We start from the raw sequence: 16,173 nt of genomic DNA, 5'->3' as shown, positions 1-16,173 counted from the left end.
ATTAGTACATGTAGTAAATCTCTCTATGAGCTACCAATTATGGTATACAATTCCTTTAACTATTTTCTTGTCCCAGATACAAATGTTGAAGGTGTTAAACCAAAGACAACGACCTACAACACATTAAATGGTATTATTTTGTGTTTCCATTTTGTAAATGTTTTACCAAGCGAGTACTCGAGTATCGCTCTGTTCATTTGACGATTACTGGATTAGTAAATCTTCACCAAGTTGACATCCCTAGTAATTATACCATTATTTTGTTGACTTAAAAAAGAGACTTGAATGACTTGTTGGATTTAGGAATAATAATACCATACATGAATATGAGTAATGATAAGTAAATATAAGTGAACCTAAAGTTTTATTTAGAGGCTTAAATCACTCATGTGTTTTTGTTGCTGTTGCTCATTCTTTAGTTTTCTATGACAAGTTTTGTAAACTGTTGTTTATCTCTATGTTGTTTCTTGGTTTTTTGGCATGTTGTTGTCAGTTTGAAACTGATATTATCAAGATGCTTGATTTCTTGATTGACAACATATTTGTTACGTTCGGAGGACGTGTTTTTCAACAGACTGTTGGCATTCCAATGGGAACAAACTGTGCCCCTCTACTTGCCGACTTGTTTCTTTATTATTATGAGGCTGACTTCATGCAGGAACTTCTTAGGAAGAAAGATAAGAAGTTAGCAATATCCTTTAACTCTACTTTTCGCTATATAGATGATGTTTTTTCACTAAATAATTCAAAATTTGGTGACTATGTGGGAACGCATATATCCAATCGAGCTAGAGATAAAGGATACTACAGATACAGTTAAGTCGGCCTCATATCTTGACTTACATCTAGAAATTGACAATGAGGGTCGGTTGAAAACAAAACTTTACAACAAACGAGATGATTTCAGCTTTCCAATTGTGAACTTTCCATTTCTAAGTAGCAACATTCCAGCAGCACCTGCATACGGGGTATATATCTCCCAATTGATACGATATTCCCGTGCTTGCATTTCCTATCATGATTTTCTTGAAGAGGGTTGCTGCTCACAAGGAAGCTATTAAACCAAGAGTTCTAAATGGTGAAGTTGAAATCATCCCTTCTTAAATTTTACGGACGCCATCACGAGTTGGTTGACCGTTATGGAATAACCGTTTCACAAATGATATCGGATATGTTCCTTATGTTGTAATTACAATCCCCTTCCCTTTCATGAATGTGACCTACCGAATTAGACTATTTACCGGATTTGATATCACATAAGCAACACGACGTGTGCCACATGTGGAGCAGGTCTGCTAACCCTTCCGGAGCACCTGAGATCACCCCTAGTTTTTTGGTGGGGTTCGTGTTGTTTATTCTTTAGTTTTCTATGTTGTGTCATGTGTGCTGTTGTTTGTTTGTCTTTTTCTTTTTTAGCCATGGCGTTGTCAGTTTGTTTTAGATTTATGAGTTTGACTGTCCCTTTGGTATCTTTCGTCCCTCTTTTGTCAAATAATATTGTCAGTTTGTCACATGGTGTTGTCAGTTTGTTACAAGTTATGACTTTGGATATCCCTTTAAAATCTTCTGCCTCTAATTTTGAACATAAATGATTGTTGGTTTTCACAATTCCAATAGGGAACATAAATGATTGTTTAATTTATAACAGGAGCTCAGAGCAAGAATTGAAGCAGAAAAAGAGAAAGAACAAAAACTAAAAGATGAGAAGGAAAAGAAAAAAGAAAAAAAAGAGTAAGTATCAATGACATAAATGTGAATCTAGATGATCTATATACATATATATATATATACTGGTTTAAAAACATCAGCTGATCAACCTGTTAGTTAAATGCGTTTTGTTAAAACATGCTTTGTAACTATTTTTTGTTTTTTTGGAAAATGTTGTTTGTGCTGTATTTAGAACCCTCTACCAAGAAATATGTTTTATATGCAATTGTATAAGAATTCCAGTTTTTATCCAATGCAATCATAAGTTTGAATGTTGTTTTCAATTTAGACTTGTTTATATTTTTTCATTGGGCTTGTATTATATTTGCCTTTGTGTTTATATGATCAGCTCATCTTATTTCCACTCTTAAAAATTTAAGAGTCTATACTAAATTGAGGTAAATTATATGGCATTCCAAATACTTTTGTCAGTTTTTCTGTTTGTTCGTCTGTCATTCTGTCCCAGTTCACGTTAAAGTTTTTGATGAAGTAGAAGTCCAATCAACTTGAAACTTAGTACACATGTTCCCTCCTATGATATGATCTTTCTGATCGAAATGCCAAATATGTTTTTTTTATCCCAATTACACGGTCCACTGAACATAGAAAATGATAGTGAGAGTTTCAGGTCAAAGTTTTTGGTCAAGGTAGTTTTTGATGAAGTTGAAGTCCAATCAACTTGAAACTTAGTACACATCTTCCTTATGATACAAGTTTTCTAATTTAAATGCCAAATTAGATTTTTGGCATTAATTTCACGGTCCACTGAACATAGTAAATGCTACTGTGAGTGGGGTATCCGCGTACTATGGACACATTCTTGTTTGTGATTAAGAACTAACTAAAACATGGAATATTGAGTATATTTACAATATTAAGTATTATGGTAAGTTTATTTTACAAAATTGAAATACTGATGTAAACTTTTTCTTACATATAGGCAAAAGGAGAAAGATAGAAAATCACAGCATTCTACAGAGACATCCACTACTCAAACTTCTGATGATAATAATTGGTCAGATCTTTCTTCAATGGCATCAGAAGTAACAAAAGGTACTATCACTTAAAATGATTAAGAACATATGATGTACATGCAATCACCAAAATAAACCAATAATATGATAATAACCCTTATCCTTAGAGCAAGAAATGTGTAGTTGTAAAAGAGGAAGTTGTACCTTTGTCCCTTCCTAGCACATGTAGCAGGTAAGTCCTTAAAAAGAACCAATAGAAAATAAGGGAAGTAAAATAAAAAATAATTAAACTAAACTAAGTTACGATGTAAGATTACTCCAGGTTATTGAAAGCTAGTTCAAAGCTAATTACAACTAAACATTATATCATGTTTTCCAAGACTAAAAGTATAAGTATCCAGAGGATGTAGGACTATTAAAGTATCCAGAGGATGTAGGACCATTAAAGTATCCAGAGGATATAGGACCATTATAAGTGTCCATAACAAAAGTATAAGTATCCAGAGGATGTAGGACCATTAAAGTGTCCATAACAAAAGTATAAGTATCAAGAGGATGTAGGACCATTAAAGTGCCCATAACAAAAGTATCCAGAGGATGTAGGACCATTAAGTATAACTTGAGGATGTAGGACCATTAAGTATAAGTATCCAGAGGATGTAGGACCATTAAAGTGCCCATAACAAAAGTATAAGTATCAAGAGGATGTAGGACCATTAAAGTGCCCATAACAAAAGTATAAGTATCAAGAGGATGTAGGACCATTAAAGTGTCCATAACAAAAGTATAAGTATCCAGAGGATGTAGGACCATTAAGTATAAGTATCCAGAGGATGTAGGACCATTAAAGTGCCCATAACAAAAGTATAAGTATCAAGAGGATGTAGGACCATTAAAGTGCCCATAACAAAAGTATAAGTATCCAGAGGATGTAGGACCATTAAGTATAACTTGAGGATGTAGGACCATTAAGTATAAGTATCCAGAGGATGTAGGACCATTAAAGTGCCCATAACAAAAGTATAAGTATCAAGAGGATGTAGGACCATTAAAGTGCCCATAACAAAAGTATAAGTATCCAGAGGATGTAGGACCATTAAAGTGTCCATAACAAAAGTATAAGTATCAAGAGGATGTAGGACCATTAAAGTGCCCATAACAAAAGTATAAGTATCCAGAGGATGTAGGACCATTAAAGTGTCCATAACAAAAGTATAAGTATCAAGAGGATGTAGGACCATTAAAGTGCCCATAACAAAAGTATAAGTATCCAGAGGATGTAGGACCATTAAAGTGTCCATAACAAAAGTATAAGTATCAAGAGGATGTAGGACCATTAAGTATAAGTATCCAGAGGATGTAGGACCATTAAAGTGCCCATAACAAAGTATAAGTATCAAGAGGATGTAGGACCATTAAAGTGTCCATAACAAAAGTATAAGTATCCAGAGGATGTAGGACCATTAAGTATAACTTGAGGATGTAGGACCATTAAGTATAAGTATCCAGAGGATGTAGGACCATTAAAGTGCCCATAACAAAAGTATAAGTATCAAGAGGATGTAGGACCATTAAAGTGCCCATAACAAAAGTATAAGTATCCAGAGGATGTAGGACCATTAAAGTGTCCATAACAAAAGTATAAGTATCCAGAGGATGTAGGACCATTAAGTATAAGTATCCAGAGGATGTAGGACCATTAAAGTGCCCATAACAAAAGTATAAGTATCAAGAGGATGTAGGACCATTAAAGTGCCCATAACAAAAGTATAAGTATCCAGAGGATGTAGGACCATTAAGTATAACTTGAGGATGTAGGACCATTAAGTATAAGTATCCAGAGGATGTAGGACCATTAAAGTGCCCATAACAAAAGTATAAGTATCAAGAGGATGTAGGACCATTAAAGTGCCCATAACAAAAGTATAAGTATCCAGAGGATGTAGGACCATTAAAGTGTCCATAACAAAAGTATAAGTATCAAGAGGATGTAGGACCATTAAAGTGCCCATAACAAAAGTATAAGTATCCAGAGGATGTAGGACCATTAAAGTGTCCATAACAAAAGTATAAGTATCAAGAGGATGTAGGACCATTAAAGTGCCCATAACAAAAGTATAAGTATCCAGAGGATGTAGGACCATTAAAGTGCCCATAACAAAAGTATAAGTATCAAGAAGATGTAGGACCATTAAAGTGCCCATAACAAAAGTATAAGTATCCAGAGGATGTAGGACCATTAAAGTGTCCATAACAAAAGTATAAGTATCAAGAGGATGTAGGACCATTAAAGTGCCCATAACAAAAGTATAAGTATCCAGAGGATGTAGGACCATTAAAGTGCCCATAACAAAAGTATAAGTATCAAGAGGATGTAGGACCATTAAAGTGCCCATAACAAAAGTATAAGTATCAAGAGGATGTAGGACCATTAAAGTGCCCATAACAAAAGTATAAGTATCCAGAGGATGTAGGACCATTAAAGTGTCCATAACAAAAGTATAAGTATCAAGAGGATGTAGGACCATTAAAGTGCCCATAACAAAAGTATAAGTATCCAGAGGATGTAGGACCATTAAAGTGCCCATAACAAAAGTATAAGTATCAAGAGGATGTAGGACCATTAAAGTGCCCATAACAAAAGTATAAGTATCCAGAGGATGTAGGACCATTAAAGTGTCCATAACAAAAGTATAAGTATCAAGAGGATGTAGGACCATTAAAGTGCCCATAACAAAAGTATAAGTATCCAGAGGATGTAGGACCATTAAAGTGCCCATAACAAAAGTATAAGTATCAAGAGGATGTAGGACCATTAAAGTGCCCATAACAAAAGTATAAGTATCCAGAGGATGTAGGACCATTAAAGTGTCCATAACAAAAGTATAAGTATCAAGAGGATGTAGGACCATTAAAGTGCCCATAACAAAAGTATAAGTATCCAGAGGATGTAGGACCATTAAAGTGCCCATAACAAAAGTATAAGTATCAAGAGGATGTAGGACCATTAAAGTGCCCATAACAAAAGTATAAGTATCCAGAGGATGTAGGACCATTAAAGTGTCCATAACAAAAGTATAAGTATCAAGAGGATGTAGGACCATTAAAGTGCCCATAACAAAAGTATAAGTATCCAGAGGATGTAGGACCATTAAAGTGTCCATAACAAAAGTATAAGTATACAGAGGATGTAGGACCATTAAGTATAACTTGAGGATTTAGGACCATTAAGTATAAGTATCCAGAGGATGTAGGACCATTAAAGTGTCCATAACAAAAGTATAAGTATCAAGAGGATGTAGGACCATTAAAGTGTCCATAACAAAAGTATAAGTATCAAGAGGATGTAGGACCATTAAAGTGCCCATAACAAAAGTATAAGTATCCAGAGGATGTAGGACCATTAAAGTGTCCATAACAAAAGTATAAGTATACAGAGGATGTAGGACCATTAAGTATAACTTGAGGATTTAGGACCATTAAGTATAAGTATCCAGAGGATGTAGGACCATTAAGTATAACTTGAGGATTTAGGACCATTAAGTATAAGTATCCAGAGGATGTAGGACCATTAAAGTGCCTATATTAACAAAAGTATAATTATCCAGAGGATGTAGGACCATTAAAGTGCCCATAACAAAAGTATAAGTATCCAGAGGATGTAGGACCATTAAAGTGTCCATAAACAAAAGTATAAGTATCCAGAGGATGTAGGACCATTAAAGTGCCCATAACAAAAGTATAAGTATCCAGAGGATGTAGGACCATTAAAGTGTCCATAACAAAAGTATAAGTATACAGAGGATGTAGGACCATTAAGTATAACTTGAGGATTTAGGACCATTAAGTATAAGTATCCAGAGGATGTAGGACCATTAAAGTGCCTATATTAACAAAAGTATAATTATCCAGAGGATGTAGGACCATTAAAGTGCCCATAACAAAAGTATAAGTATCCAGAGGATGTAGGACCATTAAAGTGTCCATAAACAAAAGTATAAGTATCCAGAGGATGTAGGACCATTAAGTATAACTTGAGGATGTAGGACCATTAAGTATAAGTATCCAGAGGATGTAGGACCATTAAAGTGTCCATAACAAAAGTATAAGTATCAAGAGGATGTAGGACCATTAAAGTGCCCATAACAAAAGTATAAGTATCCAGAGGATGTAGGACCATTAAAGTGCCCATAACAAAAGTATAAGTATCCAGAGGATGTAGGACCATTAAAGTGCCCATAACAAAAGTATAAGTATCCAGAGGATGTAGGACCATTAAAGTGTCCATAAACAAAAGTATAAGTATCCAGAGGATGTAGGACCATTAAGTATAACTTGAGGATGTAGGACCATTTAGTATAAGTATCCAGAGGATATAGGACCATTAAAGTGTCCATAACAAAAGTATAAGTATCAAGAGGATGTAGGACCATTAAAGTGTCCATAACAAAAGTATAAGTATCCAGAGGATGTAGGACCATTAAGTATAACTTGAGGATTTAGGACCATTAAGTATAATTATCCAGAGGATGTAGGACCATTAAAGTGCCCATAACAAAAGTATAAGTATCCAGAGGATGTAGGACCATTAAAGTGTCCATAAACAAAAGTATAAGTATCCAGAGGATGTAGGACCATTAAGTATAACTTGAGGATGTAGGACCATTAAGTATAAGTATCCAGAGGATGTAGGACCATTAAAGTGTCCATAACAAAAGTATAAGTATCCAGAGGATGTAGGACCATTAAAGTGTCCATAACTAAATAGCAATTTATATTCAGTCATCATTTTAATGAAGAGAGTAAAAAAAATACCGGTATTCACTTTTTTTCTGAACAAATTTGTTTTCTCCATGAAATAAAAAATGATTGAACAATTCACTAGTATATTCTTGCATAAGAGGTGCAAAGCATTTTTGGATAACTTCTCCTACAGTTTGAATGTTAGGAAGTGTTCACTTTGCTAGCTGTTTGCACATACATTGGAGGTGTGCATGTGGCCAGGATTTTAATTTTTATAAAGAAAGGCTCTTTTGGGAGATTGTTGAACTATGTCATTTGTGGAGTATTTATTTGTACAAGAGGTAGTCCTACAGTGAACCATAAATTTATGTGCTCCCATGCTCAACTTTGTGTACTTTAAAATATGACTTTTATGTGCTCCCATGCTCAACTTTGGGTATTTTAAAATAAGACTGTAAGATGTTGGGCATCATTTGTGTTTTCCCAGACAAAATAATATCTGTCACCAAGGTCCACTCAAGAGCATAAGGGGGAGCTAACTCGTATGTGCTGGAACCAAGGGACAGGGGGTCAGTCTATCTTTAGACTTAATGTTCTGATAGGCATAGCTAAAATGCAAGGAAGGACAAGTTAGACGAATGATGATAACAAATCAATTAGTAAACAATTCCAAATAATAATTATAATCTATTTAAGTACAAAGTATCAAATCTAAATATCAAATCCAAAGTAAAAACTATTTCTCTTAAAATGTAAGATATAAAATAAATATCAAAATTACTAAATTATAAATTAACTTAGTCTCAAATTCCAAATGTAAAAAGTCCCAAAATAGAAGATTTTCAAAAAGGATTTTCCAAAGTTAAATTAGGAGTCAGAGATAATTTTGTCTCAACATTACAGTTACGCTTCCGAAACACTGACTGCCTATCCAAAATTTCACAACAATATTTATACTAAAATCTAGAATTAATAAATATGTCTCGACATGTTAAGTAAGTACTCTCATTAACAAAAATAGACGTTAATTAAAAAAGCCTAATCCTATAATGTTTTGATAAAATCATAAATTTTTGGAGTGACATATGCTAATCACAATTAATATTTCAAAATAAAGTGCTTTGAGCAATTTGTGACATTTCAAGTACTAATGTCACAGCATAGGTAAAAATAGATTAAACAAATTAAAAATTTTACAAAATACAAACATAAAATTTCTATTTTTAAAAATAAAACATATTTTATCCAAAATAACACTAACACAAATATAAGCCAAATAACACACCATGACATATCTCAAAGAAAGTCCTACATTGACTTTGTTATTAAATACAGTTACTTCAGAGTGGAGTTGGAGGGGGGCATCACATTATCTATTCTGCCATATATTTCATACCTTTTGACAACTCAACATCAATTTAAAAGGCTATTGATCAAATTTTTGTCCATCATAAAAATGATCAAATCCTTTGATTTTCTTGGTGCTGCTATGTTCATATATGTTTCTGAATGTTCTTCTAAATTATTTGTACACATGTACTTTAATTAGTCTGTGGTATTTAATATTTATTTGTTTATGATTCTCTGTCACTCAATTAAGTTTATGTTGTTAACATATTAATTACAATACACTACAGTAATTTTGTTCACTTGTATTTTTTTCAATCAGCAAAAATAAGGTTTTGTCATAAAATCCTAAAACTAGAGGCTCTAAAGAGCCTGTGTCGCTCACCTGTATTTTCTGATGCTTTGGAAATCATGTAAAATAAGGTTAAAATCATAATTTATAGTATAAGATATCATAAGATACTATAATAATATTTAAGATAATAGCAAACCAGATGCTCCGCAGGGCGCAGCTTTATATGACCGCAGAGGTAGAACCCTGAACAGTTGGGGCAAGTATGGACACAACATTTAAGCTTGATACAGCTCTGAATTTGGATTGTGATTGAAAATTTGACACAACATAGGTTTCTGACACAGAAAGAATGTGGCCTAAGAACTTAAACTGAAAAACTTAAAAAATTTAAATTGGACATTTACCTATTATGGTCCAATATCCAAAATCTAAATACATGGTTAGATTCAGCATATCATAGAACCCCAAGAATTCAATTTTTGATGAAATCAAATAATGTTCAAATTTAGACCCTTTAGACCTCAATGTTGACCAATTTGATAACCGGGCCCAAACATTAAAAATCTAAATACATGGTTAGAGTCAGCATATTGAAGAACCCACTATATTCAATTTTTGTTGAAATCAAATAAAGTTTAATTTTGGACCCCCATTTGGACCAACTTGGAAACTGGGCCCATAATCAAAATATAAGTACATGTTTAGATTCAGCATATCAAAGAACCCCAATAATTCATTTTTTGCTGAAATCAAACAAAGTTTAATTCTGGACCCTTTTGGCCCCTAATTCCTAAACTGTTGGGACCAAAACTCCCAAAATCAATCGCAACCTTCCTTTTGTGGTCATAAACCTTGTGTTAAAATTTCATAGATTTCTATTTATTTATTCTAAAGTTATTGTGCAAAAACAACGAAAAATGCTTATTTGGGACCTTTTTTTGGCCCCTAATTCAAAAACTGTTGGGACCAAAACTCCCAAAATCAATCCCAACCTTCCTTTTGTGGTCATAAACCTTATGTAAAAATTTCATATATCTGTTTACTTATACTAAAGTTATTGTGCGAAAACCAAGAAAAATGCTCCCGGAGGGACCAAAACTCCCAAAATCAATCCCAACCTTCCTTTTATGGTCATAAACCTTGTGTTTAAATTTCATTGATTTCTATTTACTTATACTAAAGTTATAGTGCAAAAACCTGAGGGACAGCAACCCAACAACTGGTTGTCAGATTTGTCTGTAAATTTCAGGGCAGATACATCTAAATTTGATGAACATTTTTGCCATAGTCAGATTTGCTCTAAGGGAGCTACCATTTGATTTTTATGGGGGGGCTAGGATGAAAAATTTTGTCCTGCATTTTTTTTTAGCTGTAATCTCTGTCCTGCCTTTTTATTTTTCACTCTGTTCGGTCCTGCCTTTTTCTTTTAGTTTATCCTGACTTTTTTTTTACCTAAATTGTCGTCCTGACTTTTTTTTTTTGCAAGTGTCTCATCCTGCCTTTTTTTTTTAACTCAAAACTCCTGTCCTGCCTATTTTTTTCAAATTTCATCCTAGCCCCCCCCCCTAAAAATCAAATGGTAGCTCCCTAAATGCTTCAGTTTCAGAGATATAAACCAAAAACTGCATTTTACCCTTTGTACTATTTTGACTCATTTGTAGATCTTATTTTGCTGAACATTATTGCTGTTTACAGTTTATCTCTATCTACAATAATATTCAAGATAACAACCAAAAGCTGCAAAATTTTTCTGAAAATTACCAATTCAGGGGCAGCAACCCAACAACAAGTTGTCTGATTCATCTGAAAATTTAAGGCCAGATAGAATTTGACCTGATTAACAATTTTATCCCATGTCAGATTTTTTTCTAAATGCTTTGGTTTCAGAGATATAAGCCAATATCTACATTTTACCCCTTGGTTCTATTTTAAGCCATGGCGGCCAACTTGGTTGGTTGGCCGGGTCACCGGCACATTTTTAGCTCACCTGGCCCATAGGGCCAAGTGAGCTTTTCTCATCAATTCAGCGTTAAATTTTTATTTTTTGAGACTTCTTCTAGAGAACCACTGAATGGAATGAAACCAAACATGGCATGAATGTTCTTTATGAGGTGCTGACCAAGTGTTGTTACTTTGTAGTCGATCCATCATCCAAGATGGTCGCCAGCGGGGGACTTACTTTAACATAGGACCCTATGGGAAATGCATACAAATTACTTCTTTTAGAGAACCACTAAATGGAATGAAACCAAACATGGCATGAATGTTCCTTATGAGGTGATGACCAAGTGTTGTTACTTTGTAGCTGATCAATCATCCAAGATGGCCACCAGCGTGTCACTTAGTTTAACATAGGACCCTATGGGAAATGCATACAAATGACTTCTTTTACAGAACCACTGAATAGAAAGAAACCAAACATAGTATGAATGTTCCTTATGAGGTGATGACCAAGTGTTGTTACTTTGTAGCTGATCCATCATCCAAGATGGCCACCAGTGGAGGACTTAGTTTAACATAGGACTCATTGGAAATACATACAAATGACTTCTATTAGAGAACCACTGAATGGAATGAAACCAAACATAGTATGAATGTTCCTTCTGAGGTGATGACCAAGTGTTGTTACTTTGTAGCCGATCCATCATCCAAGATGGCCACCAGTGGAGGACTTAGTTTAACATAGGACTCAATGGGAAATACATACAAATGTCTTCTTTTAGAGAACCACTGAATGGAATGAAACCAAACATAGCATGAATGTTACTTATGACGTGCTGACCAAGTGTTGTTACTTTGTAGCCGATCCATCATCCAAGATGGCCGCCAGCGGGGGACTTAGTTTAACATAGGACCCTAGGGGAAATACATACAAATGACTTCTTAAAGAGAACAACTGAATGAAATGAAACCAAACATAGTATGAATGTCCCTTATGAGGTGTTGACCAAGTGTTGTTACTTTGTAGCCGATCCATCATCCAAGATGGACCCAATGGGATAAACATACAAAAGTCTTCTTTTAGAGAACCACTGAATGGAATGAAACCAAACATAGCATGAATGTTCCTTATGAGGTACTGACCAAGTGTTGTTACTTTGTAGCCAAATTTCATCTTTTTTTATATGATTTCAAAAACCCAAGTAGAGTCAGGTGAGCAATACAGGCTCTTGAGAGCCTCTAGTTTTAACTAGATACCCAAATGATGATTGTGGCCAAGTTTTGTTTAATTTGGCTAAAAATAGCACATAAGGGTAAAATGCAGTTTTTGGCTCATCTCTCTGAAACCAAAGCATTTAGAGCAAATCTGATGAGATAAAATTGTTTGTAATGTCAAGTTCTATCTGCCCTGAAATTTTCAGACCTATCAGGCAAGCAAAGTAAGATCTACAAACACATCACCATCACCAAAATACAATTTTGTCATGAATTCATCTCGTCCTTTGTTTAATATGCACATAGACCAAGGTGAGCGATTCAGGCTCTTTAGAACCTCTAGTTTGAAATTTTTATAGTTTTGTCAAATGGTCAAGGTGAATATTTTGTCAAAATTTAATAAAATTAAACTAGTCAAATTTATTTTAGTCAAGGTTTGGTGCCATGTTAAATATTTATTTTTTTTTATCTTAGAAGAAAAACATTAAGCTTTGGTTGATTGCTGTACGAAAAATACTACTTTTTTCATCCCTGGATGAAAAACATTTAGCTAGGGTTATTAACCAATCAAATTTTAAGGTTCTTACATCATTAAAATTATAACATTGACAGCAAATAATGACAATATTAATTTTCAGAGGAACAAATCTGTTTTGTATGGCAGTATCAAGAAAATGATGGAACATGGAAAACATATGATACAGATACGCAGGCTAAGCTTGAACAGACCTTCATCAAAAGGAATGGTAAAGGCACAGTGGTTATTGATTTTGAAGGTCATAAGTAAGTTTCTAAGGTTTTATATTTGAAGGTCATCAGTTTCTTAGTTTTATTGACAACAGTTATCAACAATATATAAAAGGGCATGATAAGTAATTCTTAAAATACCCCACATAACAACAGACCACATTTACATCTTCTCCTGAGTCGTCCTCATCCTACTACTAAACAAACATACATAAAATAAATGAAGATGGTTTGGAGTTATGAAAAGGACAAGTTTCATCATCCTATACAAGCTATAGACCATGTATAGGCACAAATGATATCATATGGACACTTTGTGGGGACTGGACGAGTTTTAGGGGAATAATATGTTTCTGAGTTTCACATTAAGATAGAGAAATTATTTTAATCCAGCAATTTTGTTTTAGTGAAAGAGTAGTATTTGAGAAAATGGAACAGAGACGAATAGACAAACATCATAGGAGACAAGTTAGGAGAATAGGTATGTTATATGGTTGAACTTTTTAAAATTCTAGATTTCTAATATGATGTCCCTTTGGTATCTTTTGCTTTTTTATCAACTGCAATCATTTGAATCATTTACTTCATAGAAGTCATAAAATTAATTGATAAATAAAAATCAGCAATTTTGTTGAAAAGAATAAATATTAATCTTAAAAGTAATGAAAAATGGCATAAAACAATAATCTGAATTGACTGTTTTAAATGCTTTCTACACTTTGGCATTATGTTTTCCAATCTGTGTGTCTGTTTGTTTTTCCGTTCAATAGTCGTTCATTCGTTATAAGTCTGTCTGTCCTGTTTCAGGTTAGAGTTTTTGGTCATAGTAGTTTTTGATGAAGTTGAAGTCTAATCAACTTGAAACTTAGTACACATGTTCCCTATATGATATGATCTTTCTAATTTTAATGCCAAATTAGAGTTTAACCCATTTTTAACAGTCCATTGAACATAGAAAGTGATAGTGAGAGTGGGGCATCCATGTACTATGGACACATTCTTGTTATGAACTTCTTTAAAATATTTTGGCAGCACAAACTAATTTCTTTTTCAGTCCAGATTTAAGATACAGAGAAGGAGAAAACCCCATTCTTTTAAAGGTCAAGGTCATTATTACCTAAAGTATAGATTATTGAAAAATTGATTTCAGGATGGTAACTTGGATTTTCCTTGCTTGAATTTGAATGAATGTTATTATGATGTAAGATTTAGGGAAGGAAAAAAGCCTGTTGATTAAGAGTCAACAGAGATCAAGGTCTTGCTTAGTTAGAATTAGACTTATATAGTTTGAAATTTTGGGAATGAGAAGTCTATTTTAAAAATCTTCTTTTCTATAACAACTGAGAAAAGCTCAGTCAAACATGGACTGGGGTATCTAGTATAAAGTAAATAAATGTTTTTAGTTCCTGTCAATCAACCAACATGGCTTCCATGGCTTAAAATTGAACACAAGTGTAAAAGTGCATGTACCTATAAAATTGTCCAATATCTTAACAAGAGTGCACACGCTGAAGTGTTTCGTCTTCTTTACTAATCATTGATATTATGTTGATAGTCCTAAATATAAAGCTTTATTACAACTATCACATAAACTTAACATTAACCAAGAAAATTAAACAATGAACCATGAAAATGTGGTCAAGATCAGATGAACCATGTCAAGCAGACATGTACAGCTAACAAGTCTTCCATACAACAAATATAGTATACCTTTTACATACAGTATAACATAAACAGACCAAAACACAAAATCTTAACTATAACCACTGAATCATGAAAATGAGGTCAAGGTCAGATGACACCTGCCAGTTGGACATGTGCACCTTAGTTTTTTCCATACACCAGATATACTAGACCTATTGCTTATAGTATCTGAGATACAGACTTGACCACCAAAACTTGACCTTGTACACTGATCCATGAAATGAGGTCTATCCCTATGTCAAGCTGTCTGCGACAAAAGTCGCAGGCTCAACAAAAACCATAATAAATAGCATTTTCTGACCTCACATAATGCATTTTCCCTGTCTGGCCATTATCTTCAAAATTGTAAAAAGTTGAGAGAAACTGTGAATGGCAAAAATTATATTTAAATAAATTTAACAAAAGTTATTTCAATCAACTCCTTACTAACTGTTATACCTAGATAGAAATGTAAGAATATAAGTGAACCAACACCTAAAGTGGTGATTGCGCGATAGGGTAAGACTAGATAGAAATGATAAGTAGCAAAAATGATGAGCATACAGCAAGAAAATATTTATGGAGGTCTACTATTATCTTAGATAATAATAATAATTTTAGATATCCTGATACCCAGTTATGGAGATCCTGAAATATTTAACCAATTTTAGAGAACTATAGGTATTGATTCCATGTTGAAATAACAGATTTACTACAAATGCTCTTTTTTTATGCCAAAAATTAGCTTTTTCATAATATAAAAGTTGTTATCAGTTCTATGTTAATCACAGAATTAAAAAAATGTTATTTGTTTCTTTGCAGAGGCTGATGCAGAAAGACTGAAAGAGCTTCAGGATATGTTCTCAAGTTAAAACTAAACTGTTTTAAATGAAACAGTGTGATAAAGGATAAATGTAATGTCATTCTGTTTAATTGTGCTTCATTTTATTCAATTTTTAAATTTACTCTTTTATTGTGTATGTTATTTTATAAAGAAGAAAAACCAATATGACATTTATGATTTGTTTGTTGAAGTAGGATGTTATCATTAAGTTTATGGTTAAACAGAAAATAATTTATTGTGCTCTTTGTACTTTGAATACTATTGAAGAGGAAATACATTTTGTATTACAATGTGAATGGTATCAAGATTTACAGAGACAGTTTCAGGCATAGATTACCTTAGCTGTATTTGGCATAACTTTTATGAATTTTGGTCCTTAATGCTCTTCAACTTCGTACTTTATTTGGCCTTTTTAACTGTTTTTAATTCGAGCGTCACTGATGAGTCTTTTGTAGACGAAACGCGCGTCTGGCGTATATACAAAATTTAGTCCTGGTATCTATGATGAGTTTATTTAGTAAATGTTATTAAATAGGCACCCATTGTCAGCTCTGACTATGTCAAAGATTTGTGTTATTTGTGTAAATTCCAATTTTATGTATTTAATCATAGGAATATACTTGATATTTATTTGCTTCTCTTATGTAATATGTCATGTTATGTCATAAAAATGTGTA

The 16,173-nt window shown here is 33.4% G+C and overlaps 1 protein-coding gene across 2 annotated transcripts in view; it reads left to right on the top strand.

The window, feature by feature from the left end:
- LOC143072458 (uncharacterized) overlaps positions 1-15,927 on the top strand; it is a 52,390-nt gene extending 36,463 nt beyond the window's left edge. Inside the window, exons 17-21 of one of the 2 annotated variants that reach the window (XM_076247379.1) lie at positions 1,649-1,731; positions 2,648-2,760; positions 12,861-13,005; positions 13,377-13,450; positions 15,475-15,927. In XM_076247379.1, the coding sequence (XP_076103494.1) occupies positions 1,649-1,731; positions 2,648-2,760; positions 12,861-13,005; positions 13,377-13,450; positions 15,475-15,524 (465 nt within the window). In that variant the 3' untranslated portion in view covers positions 15,525-15,927. Of the gene's footprint in view, positions 1-1,648; positions 1,732-2,647; positions 2,761-12,860; positions 13,006-13,376; positions 13,451-14,023; positions 14,101-15,474 lie in introns of those variants that run through there. The other variant, XM_076247380.1, reaches the window with a different exon arrangement.
- The last annotated feature ends 246 nt before the right edge of the window (positions 15,928-16,173 follow it).

Source organism: Mytilus galloprovincialis, chromosome 4 (genome assembly GCF_965363235.1).
Source record: "Mytilus galloprovincialis chromosome 4, xbMytGall1.hap1.1, whole genome shotgun sequence".
In the NCBI taxonomy this organism is placed as follows: Eukaryota; Metazoa; Mollusca; class Bivalvia; order Mytilida; family Mytilidae; genus Mytilus; species Mytilus galloprovincialis.
The sequence above is the reverse complement of the archived record's forward strand: the minus strand, read 5'-3'. Positions and strand labels throughout refer to the sequence as shown.